The 14,949-nt window shown below is 33.8% G+C and overlaps 1 protein-coding gene across 2 annotated transcripts in view; it reads right to left on the bottom strand.

Moving 5' to 3' along the window:
- The window catches only part of LOC132624021 (uncharacterized), a 28,441-nt gene continuing 13,492 nt past the window's right edge, over positions 1 to 14,949 (bottom strand). Inside the window, exons 1-3 of one of the 2 annotated variants that reach the window (XM_060338842.1) lie at positions 1,381 to 1,988; positions 1,005 to 1,060; positions 1 to 816 (exon numbers count right to left, since the gene is read on the bottom strand). In XM_060338842.1, the coding sequence (XP_060194825.1) occupies positions 180 to 816; positions 1,005 to 1,060; positions 1,381 to 1,566 (879 nt within the window). In that variant the 5' untranslated portion in view covers positions 1,567 to 1,988 and the 3' untranslated portion in view covers positions 1 to 179. Of the gene's footprint in view, positions 817 to 1,004; positions 1,061 to 1,380; positions 1,989 to 14,949 lie in introns of those variants that run through there. The other variant, XM_060338844.1, reaches the window with a different exon arrangement.

Raw genomic sequence — 14,949 nt, 5'->3', positions numbered from 1 at the left:
TCAAACCAAAATCTTTTTTGTTTTTTTTGTTATTTTGTTTTTTTTATAAGTAAACAAGAAATCAAAATAATCTATCATAACCTAATTAAAAAAACTAACACCCTTCTACGATAATAATCACAACACTTGTCGACCAAAAAGCAGTAATACACTAGCTAGCTAGAAATTGCTGTTGAATTTCACATTAAAGATTTGAGTGACCTAGCTTTGATGGGCTTACGGGCTCTTTTAGTCTGACAGTTTTCAACTTGATCATCCTCGTCTTCAATATAGTCAAAATTACCTTCATTATCCATTTGAGAAGATGAAGATTGTGCCCCGTAACTATCACTAGAGTATATTTCACCTGCATTATTATTCTTCCCACTCGATGGACCTCTTTTCTTGCCCCATAAAGGACCAAAACCAGAATAATAGTAGAATTCCGAAGACGACGATTTCTTAGGTCGATGGGGGCGGCCACGAGAACTCGGAGTACTGTTAATTTTGGCGTCGGAGTTGTTAGCAGTAGTAATAGTAGAATGAGGTGAGTTGCTACTACTGTAATTCTTTTTCACTTGAGCAAAGTGGTGCTCACATAAAGTATGCCCTTTTTTTGCTTCTCTACTGCATTGCCATCCTTTCCCGTCATTCTTGCAACACATAGTTGTAACATTATTATTATCTTCATTTTTCTCCAACCCTACCTCCCCCATCTCCTCGTTTTGCTCTTTCTTAAAATCGTCGATATCAGCAGGTACATCAGCGACATTATTACTGTTAAAATAATTCATCCCTTTCATTTCTGTATTATCATCGAGCTTCATTGACGTGATGCTACATAAAAACAATATAACGCTAACTCAACATTACAACCAATTGCAATTCAGATAATCCAGCTATCTATATAATATACCCAACTGGTACGCCAAAATTTCAAATCTCCTAATTATCGTTTTCTGAAATATAAAAAGAAATAAAAGATTCTGCTAGTATTTAAAATTGGTTTAATAGTCGAAAGTTACCTCTGCTCTGAATCATAAAAGGTCCCATTTACGGCGTAGTTATCATATCCATCCAACTGCAGCAAAGTAAATTAAAATAAAAAAGAAATTTATCGAGAAAGTTCTTAAAAGAATACAAGCTGTGCAGTGGATAATAGGGCAAAACAGTGAAAACCCACGAAACAAATTGAACAAAGAAGCTTAAATACACGACAAAAATGGTGAGATTGAGATTCATTAAGCAACCCTAACAGACACTCTCCTTAAAACCCTAAACCACAAAGCTGAGCCACAAAAAAAAAAAAATGGAAGAACATTGAAGAAACGATATGGGTATTGTATAGATCTGGTAAAAGGGGAAGAATAATAATGAGAAAATGAGATTTATTAGACTGACCTGATGAGGAACAAATAGAGTTTGCTGGTTAATATGTTGTTCATCTAAGGGAAATGTAATAACATCCCATGGTGACTGGTTGAGCTGACAATTAACGTGGGTCTGTAAAACGGTACCGTGTTGTTTGAGAAATATAGAAGAAGCATAGTGGAGCGGGGAAATTTTGGCATGCTTCCTTATTCTCATGGCTGAAAAACTCTCTCTAACATAAATGAAAAGTATTTTTTGAAGGGTAGGCACGATGGAAGCAGATCCAAATGGGTCTTATTTTATTTTATTTTTGCTTTTTTCTTTGTTAACTACTAGGGGCCCAATCAACTTTATGTGTTTTTTGTATTTTATTTTTTATTTTTCCATTTTGGAGTTTGCTCTTGCATCTTTTTGCAATGGAAAAGGTCAAAGATACTCATTTGCTATAAGCAATATTTTAATTTATTTTTAGTTATACTTTGAGTTATTTATACTTTTGTTGTTAGCACATTGTAATCATATTTATCATCGACGCCTTTCTATCTATTGGCAAAGGAAACTGGGAATTCAAGATTTTGTTCTCTCCTCCGTACATTTATTATATTGTAATTGTTGCTTGTCAATTTGAATTACATCAAAGCTCTCTATGAGGTAGGAATAAGACCTACATACACTAATTTCATCAAACTCCACTTATGAAATTACAGAATGTATGTTGTTGTTATTTTAGTATTTGTCATTGACCTTAATATAGCTCTAACTTGAAGTTTAACATTGGGTAATTTAAAGGGACAATTTAAATTAGAGGGTTGAATTTGAACATATTTCCTGAAAATATTTTGACACGTGGAATCTGGTCGAGTCATACTAAAAACTCTGTTAGAGTAGAAGAGAAATACATGATGATTAAAAAATGGCAAAAAGTATGAAATATCTCAAAGTATAACGAATTGTAAAATTAAAATATTTTGTATAATAAATAAGTAAATTTAGACCTTTTCCCTTTTGGATATAATTTAATTCGTTTCATTTAATTATCACCATTCTATAAAAAGCAAAAAATAATACAAAATTAAGTACTAGTTAATAAATATAAATATATAATATACTTCATAATGATCATGCTAGTCTATCTTGTTTGCAAGTTCTAGTTTCTCCTCAATCTGAACAGATAAATTCACAGAAAGTCACATAATGCTAGCGCGCACTTTGATTTAATCTAGCGTGATTAACAATAGCCATTTATGGAGCTTTTCTTTTGAAGCATCATTGGTCGTAGCTGTCAAAATGTAAAATCGGGGTGATTAAATCAGTTACTCCAACTTTTAATTACCTTCCTCGACAATCAAGTGCTACAATAACTACAAAAGTTTAAGTCAACTTATTTTTAGCCTTTTACACAAATTGTTTTTAGTCGTTAAATCTCCCGAAAAATCTTTTACATATAAAAAATTATTTTCTTCTACTTAAATTGTAAAGGCTTATAATGTATATATAAAAAAATGTATTAATTTTATGTGAATGTGTCTGATTAGATTTAGAATTTAAAAAATCAAAGAAGAATTTAACATATAAACCTTTAGGCGGCCAGGTAAGTTTTCTCAAATATGACAAGAATTGTGAACACCGCGTGCGAATAAGTTTTTACCTAAGTCAAATATGTGCAAAGTATTAAAATTACCCTTTTAAATAAGTGATGATAAAAGTTTTATATGTCTTTTTACTTTTTTTCGCCTTATAAAGAAAACTTTATATCAAGTGGATCCTAATAAGTCAAATTATTAATGGTAACTTATATATAGTTTCTACAAAGGGAAATGTCTCATTTTTTGGAGAAAAGACTAAAAAAAAAAACAGGGTAATGTATCAGATAAAATGAATCATAGAGAATCTTGGTAAATAGGTAAAACAGGGGATGCATCATGTCTGAAAAATACTAAGCATGAGTAAGAAAATAGGCATATCAAAGTGAATATTACAAGAATCATAAGAAATGAGCATTTGGAAATTTCAATTTCTAAAATTCGAAAGTAAATAATATCAACTTGTGACTTTTCCAAGAACTCTTCGTTTCAGAGTATCTATTTTCTTATTTAATTTTCCCTTTGGAAGCTCTCATAACAAGGTCTATCTTTAGTTGTCTTTTCAATATACAGATATTTTGTTTTGTTTATAATCGTGATGAATCAAGTGCCGTCACTAGGAAAATATGTATATTTCCCCTTTTTCTAATGAAGACAGCTGCACACTATATCTTTGTCTAATATCCGTAGGATCTCAAAACAAAACCAACATGGAAAAAATATTTTTTCTTTTTGTCTTGGATGCTTTTCTCTTCTGTTTTCGGTTAAGGAGATTAAATGTCGGTTAAGGAGATTAAATGTAACAGCTGAATTAAATTTACATATTGATCATTTTATGTTATTCATGGCATAAGACAACGTTTTACCTTTTTCTAAATATACATAGAACAGAATGTCTACTTAGTCATTTGCACACTCCTTAGAAATATTAACTCTTACAACACAAAAAATAAATAGATAATTTGATTAAACTACCCCTAATTAAATAGATATTGAATTTGATCACATAACACTTACTAGAGGCAAATTCGGAAAAAAAAAAGGTTAATTTTTTCTTGATTTGATAAGTGGACACTTTTTTTGACCCAAGAAAAAAAGGTTAAGTGAACACTTTTTTTTATCCGGATGGAGTAGAATCTATAAGATATAATAAAGTACTCCCTTTGTCCCATATTAGTTGTCTTTTTTCGCTTTTCGAGAGTCAAGTTGACTAATCTTCGGAACTAAATTGAATTATTCCCTCCGTTTCGCAACAAGTGTCACCTTAATTAAAAAAACATGCATATTAAGAAACCAAATAATGCAATGTGAAGTCTACTAAATTACCCCTACATAATAAGAATAAATTGTTTTTTCTTCTTGATTAGAGCATGCACAAGTAGTAATCCTTTTGACATTGGGTGTAACACCTCGTGCATTCGGGCTAAGATTTGACTCGTAAGACGGGGGTATAATGAACCCAATTTGAGTAGTGTATAAATGGTGTTTGAAACACAATCAAGACGTCGGAAGATACACTACAGAGTGTGTTTTCAAGTGAGTTTGCACTATGTCTCACTTAATATGAGTATACGGAAAAATCTGTAAGGAATTTGGGAATGTTTCCTTCTTGAAAGTTGTAGATCTTTGAAATACCTTTCCAACGATATATTATGGAGGTCAAACAGACATCTGTACAAAAAGTTATGCTCATTTTACTAAAACAGTGTTCTGTCGATTTATGGTGGAATTTATGGGCCGAAAAAATTATACGGACCGCAGATTTGGGCCGTAAAACTGGTCCAGAAAGCCTAAATCACTGTAATTGATTTACGGTGGGATCTAAGGTCCGTAAAATAGGGTGTAAAACAAGTCCGACGACAGTTTTAAAACTTCGTTTTAAGGCTTTTTCACTTCATTCTTCACACCCCCAAGTCCTAGAACGATCTTCTATTCTCTCCTATCATCAAGAATACCAAGGTAAGCCAATTATAATCACTCCAAGTCAATTCTAATATATATCCTTGTAATCTAAATAAGAAATCATCATTCCTAACCTAAGGTTTTCAAGAAAACCCATCTCAAGGTTCAAGATTCAAGATTTTGGAAATCTTATTCAAAGTTCAAGTCGTTAGTTCAGGTTTTGGAGCATTAGCAGGTATATAGAGTTGCTATCTACGTGTGAGAACATCATTGTCCTTCCCCGCGCCTCTTAATCCATAAAGTATGAATCTTTACGAAAACTAGGATTTTTACACCATGATCATAACAACCCTAGGTCCATGTCCATCAATATATTATGTATGAATTGTTATTATTCTATCATTGTGTTCTTAATAACTCCATATAATTATTGAGAATTTGTCCGTAATTCATGAACACCCATATCTCGTATTCCATGGGTTCTTGCATGCATGTTTTTAAATAAAAATGTTTATTTCATGAATACCCTACATGTCTACAAGTTTTCATGCAGTTGTATTATATAATTATCTTCATGCCATGATTCAAGATACATACATGCTAAATACAAGTTATTTCATGAAACCATGTTTACAAGTTATTTCGTGAAATCATGATTACAAGTTATTTACAAGTTATGTCACGAAAGTCACGGGCTTCTTAGCCAACTATATCATGTTCATGTTTTTGGGAGTTGCACAAGTTACCGAGAAGGCTCAGATAGCCTGAAACTACGTAACCACCGTAGGACAAGGATCGCTCTGCCCAGTTATGACGATTCCTTAATTTACACTGAATGGATCCATCAGGCACGTTACCACCTTATACCCTGGCAAGGTATAGGGGCTCTGCTGGCCGGCGAGGTACCATACTCCACATACTCACGTGATGATATCATGTTGTCGGTTTATGAAATGCTTTCCCTACTTATCATGTTTTACTCATATTTTATATTATATATGTATTTATGTTCATGCTCATGACCAGGTTTCAGTTTCACGTTCAATTCTTATCTTTATTACTTCATGTCCCACGTTTATTTCATTCAGTTGCTTTACATACCAGTACATTCAACGTGCTGACGTCCTCTTTCTATTGCCCGAGGGCCTGCATTTCACGATCCAGGTAAAGATACACAGGACGACGGATCTACTTCATAGGACCACTCACATATCAGCTTTTGGTGAGCCCCATCTTCTTCAGCGTTTAGTCAACTCTTTATTTTATGATTAGCTATGCATCTAAGGTATGCTGGGGGTCTTGTCCCAACGAGTATATTTTCCATGTTCAGACTTATGTTAGAGGTTTCATAGACTAGACAAGTCAGTTATGTCATGTCATACTTTCGGAGTCGCATAGCCATTTTGGCTCATTCATGTTATTTCTGCACTCATGTTTAAACAAGTATTTTGATTAAGTATTATGACTTATTGCATTTTATAAAGGCTCATCATGCATTCACGTTACATTTCGCTCATGTTATACCTCATGATGATTCAACAAGCCATGTGGTTCGCTCGGTCACATGCAGTAAGGCATCAAGTATCGTGTTTCACCCAGGCCATGGTTCGGGGCGTGACATTGGGAATCCAATAATACAAGTTACTATGTGGCTTTTCCAATCATCATTTAGATGTTACTTTAACTTGTTAGTTTTTTTTTAAGGGTAAAGTTGGAAAAAACTAGTCGAGGTTTATCTTGGTTTCCTAAGGTGACACTTATTATGGAATAATTTCTTTTGGCTATGGTGACACTTATTATGGGATGGAGGGAGTAGGTTAATTCAATATTTTAAAATTATAATTTAGATATTAGAAAAGCTATATGAAAAGTAGTACAAGTTGCAATTCTTCTCATATCAATATGGTGAAAAAATATATCTCAAAATATTGGTCAAAGTTTATACGAAAAAGGGCCTAAAATGCCCTCGAACTATGGGATTTGGTACAAAAATGCCCCTGTTTACCTTTGCTCTCTAAAATAGCCCTACAGTCAACCTATTGAGCCTAAATTGCCCTTATTTTTTATGTCAGGGGTATTTTTGGCCTAATGGATGGACAGAAAGCAATAGTGTACCAAATCTCATAGTTCAGGGGCATTTTAGACCCTTTTTTCGAAAAAATAATTAATTAATTATTTATTTATTATGTGGCACGTTTTAATTGGTTAGTTTTAAAATTAACCTAAACTAATTATATCCCAACACAAAATTTGGATCCACCTCCGACTTAAAATGGTTACTGTAGCCACATCTGTCCCCACCGGCGGGCCACCATTAATCTCCACCGTCCTTTCCTCTATTGAAACAGCTCAAAACCTCCATTAAAACCACCGTCGTAACAAAGCTCATCCAAACGGCCCATCGATCCACCATTAAATAGTCAATATTCTTGACAGTGTTACGGTGGTGGTTTTAATTACCCTTAATTTCACTTGAAACCCAGTAACTATATAAGGGAAATTCATGGGAAAGTTCATGTGGCAAAAATGATTACCCTGAATTTCACTTGAAACCCAGTAACTATATAAAGGAAATTAATGAGAATGTTCATGTGGCAAAATTGATTACCCCTAATTTCACTTGAAACCCAATAACTATATAAGAAAATTAATGGAAATGTTCATGTGATAGAATGATTATCCGGAAATATTCATTTAAAAAAAATATTACGCTTCATAACTACACATGAGAGAACCATCCATCTAGTTCAATTAATAATTTGTTCCTTTAACAGATTTAGATTATTTGTCTACATAGAACCACCAGCCAAGAATATTGACTAGTTAATGATGGCTTAATGGGCCGTTTGGATTAGCGGTGTCACGATAGTGATTTTAATGGAGGTTTTGGGTTGTTTCAATAGAGGAAAAGACGGTGAAGATTAACACTGGCTCATCGGCAGGGACAGACGTTGCAACAATCACCATTTTAAATTAGGGCGGGTTAGGTGGATCCAGATTTTGTGTTGGGATATAATTAGTTTAGGTTAATTTTAAAACTAACCAATTAAAACGTGTCATGTAATAAATAAATAAATTAATTATTTTTTCAAAAAAGAGCCTAAAATGCCCCTGAACTATGGGATTTGGTACAATATTGCCCTCCGTCCATCTATTGTGCCAAAAAACCCCTGCCATTAAAAATAAGGGCATTAGGCACAATAGATGATGACAGGGGCATTTTAGAGCGCAAAGATAAATGAAGGGCATTTTTGTACCAAATTCCATAGCTCGGGGGCATTTTAGGTCCAGGAAAAGTTATTGTGGAAGAGTAATGTGGGAGAAAGAGAGTCCTTGTGACATTTGTACTTTCAATGTAAAAATGATTACTACATAGTACATACTTATTCAAATCCACAGGCTTATTTTTCTTAGACTTCCTGATATAGAAGTCATCTTTAAATGCTTTTACGGTTTTACCAAAATTAGTAAATTCCACACTCGCTCACTCTACGTTCGCTGGCTTTATTCGGTTAGATTTAGCTGTCCTTTTTGAAAATTATGTTAAATAATGTTTTGGACCAAATTCATCACTTCTTTACATAGATGAAGGATTATATCGGTCAAGAATATAAATATAAATATATATAGACTATTTTGATCATTTCTCTGATTAGTCAATTTTAATTTTCAGAACAGACATGATCATCTGTGCATGGGCAATTCAAACGGCGGTATTAACTTCCTCTCATTAGCATTAAATTTGCGATTTTGCAGCTTGTCAAATTTACTCTCTTCTTTTCTTTGAATTTGTTTTTAGCAATACACAAAACTGTATGCTGATCTGAAAGTTGAGAATCTTGAGGTTTGAGGTTCAATTCCTAAATATAAAAATACAAGATGATTTATTTTCATTTGTCCGACTTTTGATGGATAGAGTTACCCTATATACCTATGTTGGTGGAAAAATAATACTCCTTTGTCCCAAAAAGATTGTCTTCCTTTCCTTTTTAGTCTGTCCCAAAAAAATTATCCCTTTTCTATATTTAGAAATAATTTAACTTTATGAGATGATTTACCGCTATACAAATATCTAAGATTTGTTTTGGACCACACATTTCATAAGTTTTTCTTTATTTCTTAAACTTGAAAGGACAATTTTTTTGGGATGGAAGAAGTAACAAGTACTCCATCGAGGTAAGCGTAAGCGGAACGAATACCACAATTATAACAGAAAAGGAAAGGAATGTTAAGGAATTGATGTTTGAAGATTTTGGAAGCTTTTCTATATCCAAATTGTCAATGCTAATCCATGTTCTAAGCACATTAGTTATTATATATCACTATCACTATCTCTCTCTCTCTATATATATATAAAATCTTGGGGTCTTATGTGATCGTATCGTCTTATCTTTTTAAGGAAACAAACGGGAATGATCTTTCTGTGGTTAATTTTGTTAAGAAATTAATTGGACAAGGAATTAAGCAAATTTTATATAAGGAAAGTAGATAGGATGCAAATCAATAAATGGTACATACATTAGGTGTAAAAAAGAATGCAATTATATAACTCTCAATAATAATGCACCAATTAATTAGAATGACCAAGACAGAATGAAAAGAATATATCATATAGGGGTTGATCATCAGAAGGAGAAAGCGGCAATAGAAGCAATAACAGCCATTAGAAGTGGAACAAACAAAGTTGCCCCTTCATTCTCCATTGAAGGTGAAGGTGAAGGTGAAGGTGCTTCTTCTCCTGCAGCCAAAACTCCAATATTCCCCAAAGCCACAAGCATCATCATGCAAATTGTGAAAACCATAGCCAACTTCTTGAATCCCTCCATTATATATATATATATATATATATATTGATTCTCTTAATTACAATTTCTAAAAACCTTTTTTCTTGATGAAATTGGAACTTGATAAGAAACTGATAGTTATTTGCCGGATTAAGGATGTCCTTTTATAATGAATCACTAAGAATTTTCCAGCTACACTCTTATTGTTTAAGTCTAATATCAATTTATTTTACTGATGTGCTGGGATGGGGTTTGTTGGGTGCATGATTACAATAATTAATGTTTACTTTGTTAACTAATATGGTCGGAGATTTTATTTCTTTTATGTAATAATTGATGAACTAGAATATTATTATTTTTGGTGAATAAACAATTTTATTGATACCAAAGTAGGATTTACAAAGCAGGACAGGTGCAGACCACCTATCTTCTCAAAATAACAAACCAGCCTCACAACTATGCAAAGCTAAACAAAATTAGTAGCATCTATTACATTTCTAATCTATCATCAACAGAAGTAAATAGACTAGTACAGAGCACATACAATGACTACTCCCTAATCATATAGCATAAGTAAACTGCACTGATCACCCAGCAAAGGAACTCAAGGCATGGAATTCAGTGTTGCCAATGGGCCTTGCCACTTCTTGAGAGACCTTCCTTGTATGTGAAGATGGATTGCAATTTCCCTACAGAGTTTTTCACCATTGTAGATGCTCTTGTGGAACCTGATACCATTTCTTTCCCTCCCGATGGAAGCAACAGTCATAGCAAAGACACAACATATGATTTCCTCTTTTCCAGATCTTTTCTTTGCCCACTCACATACCCATTTTATCTCCTCAGACCAAGCTCTGATTTTTCTCTGGATGCCAAGCTATTGCAGAAGCCTTTGCCATAGAATACTGGTAATTGAGCAGTTGAAAAACAAGTGATCAAAGGTTTCAGTTGGATCATTACGAAAAGCACAGTTCAGAGGAACATGAACACCAAATTTCAGAAGCCTTTCCACAGTAGCAAGTCTTCTTTGTAAAGCTAGCCACATAGTGAATTTGTGCCTTGGATGGATACTGGGTTGGAGTGTGAGAGATTTACGGGGGACTTTAGCATGTAGTGGGATCATAGACGCATACATTCTCTTAATCAAGAACTTCTCCCCTCTAACAACAGTTGATAGTCTAGCTTGGAAGTCCTCTTGAAGCGTAGGTGATTGCATAACATACTTCCTAGCCTCAATTATTTGACAACATTTATATTGGTGTGTCTTCTCTGATATACTCGTATTTGTATTTATTGTCTATTCATCATCATCTGTCAATTGGAAGCCACGATAGAGTGCCCTTTTTATTCGTTATGTAGTGCACTGGACTCGATGAAAGACAAAGAGACTAGCCTTTTGAAGTGAAGTAATAAATAGAGTATATTACTGCTCCCTCGGTTCATTTTACGTGTCCTTATCCAATATGAACTTTGCACACGTGATCTTAAAAAATCATAAATGAAGTGCATAATTTATTTTGATTTTCATATTAATTGGTGTATAGATTTAATGAACTTAGAAAATGATTTAGAATGAATAATTAATGTTAAGAATAAAACAACAAAAATAATTTTTTTTTCTTGATATGCGAAAGTAAATAGTAATAAAAGTGAAAGTCTATTTTCGGTATAGTGGACAATTAAAAGTTGTCACGTCCCAAACCTGAGGAGGCGTGGCCGGCACCTGGTGCCTCATTAGGTCCGAGCGTACCAATCTGTAGCTCGTATAACATGTGTCTCAATGAATAGCTTAGGCCAATGAAGCCGATCTATAAGCGTACGTGGTATCACAACTTCGGTCGACAAGGGATACATTCAAATGTCTGTAAACAACAATCAACTTAACCAAAGCGGCATCATCCTGTCATATATAACATAAGAAATCGTTATGCCGGCCGACAAGGCCACCATACTGACACTATAGGACATACAGGATATGTCTACAAGCCTCTAAAGAGTGACAATTGTATTATGGTCGGGATAAGATCCCGGCCTACCCATCATCTGTGTATACACAAAACTCTGGACTTGGTAACTCCAAATGACATGGAGCTTACCACACTAGCTGGTACTCAGCAAATTTACTGATGCGGTCCCTTCGGCTGCCTATCTGAACCTGCAGGCATAAACACAGCATCTCCGGCAAAGAGATGTCAGTACGAAATAATGTACCGAGTATGTAAGTCAACTGAAACTGATATTGAACTAAAGTAGAAGATAAACTGAAGAGTCAATAAAAAAATATGGCTATATGTAACTACCTCTATCATCAAACAACTAAACAACACAATATCAAACTACTTAGCCTCATGTATGGAATCTAGACATGTGTAAATAGCCCCCGAGGCAAGTGCATAGCCTCGAAGACACTCTATATAGCCCCGAAGGCAATCTGTATATGTGTAGCCCGAAGACAATCTGTGTTTGCATAGCCCCAAAGGCAAGCGCACATCTGTATAGCCCCGAAGGCAACTATATAGTCAATAGCCTTGAAGGCAACATGTGAATAGATAGCCCCATAAACAAGTGCATACTTCTATGAACTCAATAATCATTTTTTCTATCTACTAACTATATAAGCAACTATGCTAGTCTGAAGGTAAACTCATGACAAGGGAAACTACTATGAAGCTATCAAGAACAATATAAAGATAAGATCTTTGTGGAGGCACTTCTTTGTGCTCTTATTCAGGACTCGCTTGGCTGAGGATTCATGCCAAAATAAAGAAAGGGAATGTCCTTTACTACCTTGAATATTGACCCTTCAGTAACTATGACGAACAGCTCGTCCACCACATGTTAATCTCTATGAGATGACAATAGCACTACTATGAAACTCAAGGAAACACAACAGCAATTGACAAGCGGCAAGCTTGCTATACGATTAGCTAAATGACGTTTCTCCGAACCCTCCTTCTCGCCAAACTCATAACATCAATAACAACTCATTTATCTAATCATAAACACAGCCTCAGCACCTCAACACAACAACAATAGCCCCAAAAATACGACACAATGACACCCAACGACTAGTTTGCAACTTCTGATCGCTATCCCGTGAATTCTATCAGTAGAATATATGTAGAATGCTCATAAGACTTATAAATGAAGGTAGGGAAAACCTTTACATACCTCTAACTATTTCCGGACTAATAATAATACCGCGAGTTTCCAGCAACAAAATGAACGTTAATCTCACCGCAACGAAAAATGAAACAACGAGATCAAAGCGGTGAGCAACCCAGTATGTTGTTCTTGAGAAAAAATATACTTTGCCTCCTCAAAATTTAAACTTACGTTGCTGCCAAGAATTGATGTTGTGAAAAGCCAAAGTTCAATATGTTGAAACATGCATATGTATATATATTTAGAGTTGAATGAAAATTTTATGTGTAAGCAACAGTTTTATCTTTTTCCTCTTTGGGAAGTGGGGTCCACCATTTAAAAAAAATTCCATCTTATCCTAAAGGGAAAATTTCAATCTCCTTCACATTTTGCTTCATTTCATTGATTTCCCTTCAGGGAAAATCTTATCCTAAAGGGAAAATCTTGGTTGCTGAAATCAATCCAGGTATACTATTTTTTTATTAATAATAAATAGAATAAAATAATTATTATAAAAAAATTAAAATAAAGAAGATAGTCATAATATTAAAAATATGAGGGAGATCAGTGAAACGAAATAAAACGTGATGGAAGGTGTCTGAAATTTTTTATATCCTAAAAGTGTCACTATCTAGGTGCATGCAAAGTGAGTCATTGCCACACCCTTGTGTGCTGCCACGTAGAAGCCCACAAAATAACACTTACCCATTTAATTCAATTAATACCATCATTAATTTTTTATTCTCCCACTTTGTTTCCACATTTAACTAATTATTCACATAATTAATTTTTTGATCACGATTCACTTAAATAATAGATCATTGTTGGCACACTACATATACACATTATCATCATCATGTAATATGGTACTAGTCCGTAGCCTTTTTTGACACACATAAAATATTATTCCAATTACCGTCATCCCACTTTTAAGTCTTTAAATAATTTCAGAACATCGTCCTTTTATATATTGAGTTCTTTATCTACATATTTGAATATGGCCAACAATTCTCCGGGGCTTGGGTCCATTTACATAGGTCGAGCGGTTCAAACCATAGCCCGAAAGTACGGGGTATTACATTGATGAAACTTATACTCTTAGATTCGTTAAACCTCCAACATTCATGTCACTTACTTATCACTTGTTAAAAGTAGCATAAATACTTATAACCTCAAAAATAATCTTGTCCTTGAACTTATATTGATTATTTTACGACAAATTCAATGTACAAAAGTACGGGATGTAACAAAAGTGAACGGAGAGAGTATGTATTAGATTATCCTCAAATGTGATATATACTCTTTTCGTCCCAATTCAAGTGTCTTAATTTGACTTAACACAAAATTTAAGGAACAAAACCAAACTTTTAAATTTTGTGGTCCTAAATTAAAGAATTGTGTATTGTAGTAGATGTGCCTTGAATCTTATTATTTTAAACTTGTGATGCAAATCAAAAAGGAAACTAAGACATTTAATTAATTGCGACGGGGAAAATAATAGGAACTTACTCGTACTTTAATATAGTATTTACTTTAATAGGAGTCAAAATATTACATTTTGTATAAGATTTTTATCGGATGTTCCCAATGATACATCAAATTGAGTTTAAATTTACATATAGTTTGTATACGTGATGTTTATAATATCAGGTCATCATTATTTATCATAGCATGTATCGTTACTATTATTTTGTAAAATGAAATATCTCGCATTTTGAGAAATTTGCATAAAAATATTTTTTGGATAACTTGATAATGCAATTTTTTTATTGTGACAATTGTTTATCCGGAAAATGGTTCAATTGAATTTGTGTTTTTAGTCAAGGACACATGGATCAAAATGACCAGTACAACAAATGTAATAAGCTATTAAAATTGATATAAACGATATATAAGCAAAGTAAAGTCTAGAATAGCCTAATGCTTATTCCCCAGCCAAGCTTGTGATCCGAATCATAATAAAGTAAAAGAAGAACTTAAAATGGAGTAATTGTGCAATGTATGCTATGTATTCCTCCTAGATTTAGTGTCCTTTACAATGGGATGACAAGCCCTATTTATACATAGATATGGGGTACTCACCCCATGAACCATGCTTCTGCTAATAATGTGCAGTAATACCGTAATAATAATAGACAATTAAGAGGACCATATTAATGCTGGTGGAAGACACAGAGCCTGATAAG

This window comes from Lycium barbarum, chromosome 12, assembly GCF_019175385.1.
Source record: "Lycium barbarum isolate Lr01 chromosome 12, ASM1917538v2, whole genome shotgun sequence".
Lineage (NCBI taxonomy): Eukaryota > Viridiplantae > Streptophyta > Magnoliopsida > Solanales > Solanaceae > Lycium > Lycium barbarum.
This window is presented reverse-complemented; position numbering and strand designations above follow the sequence as displayed.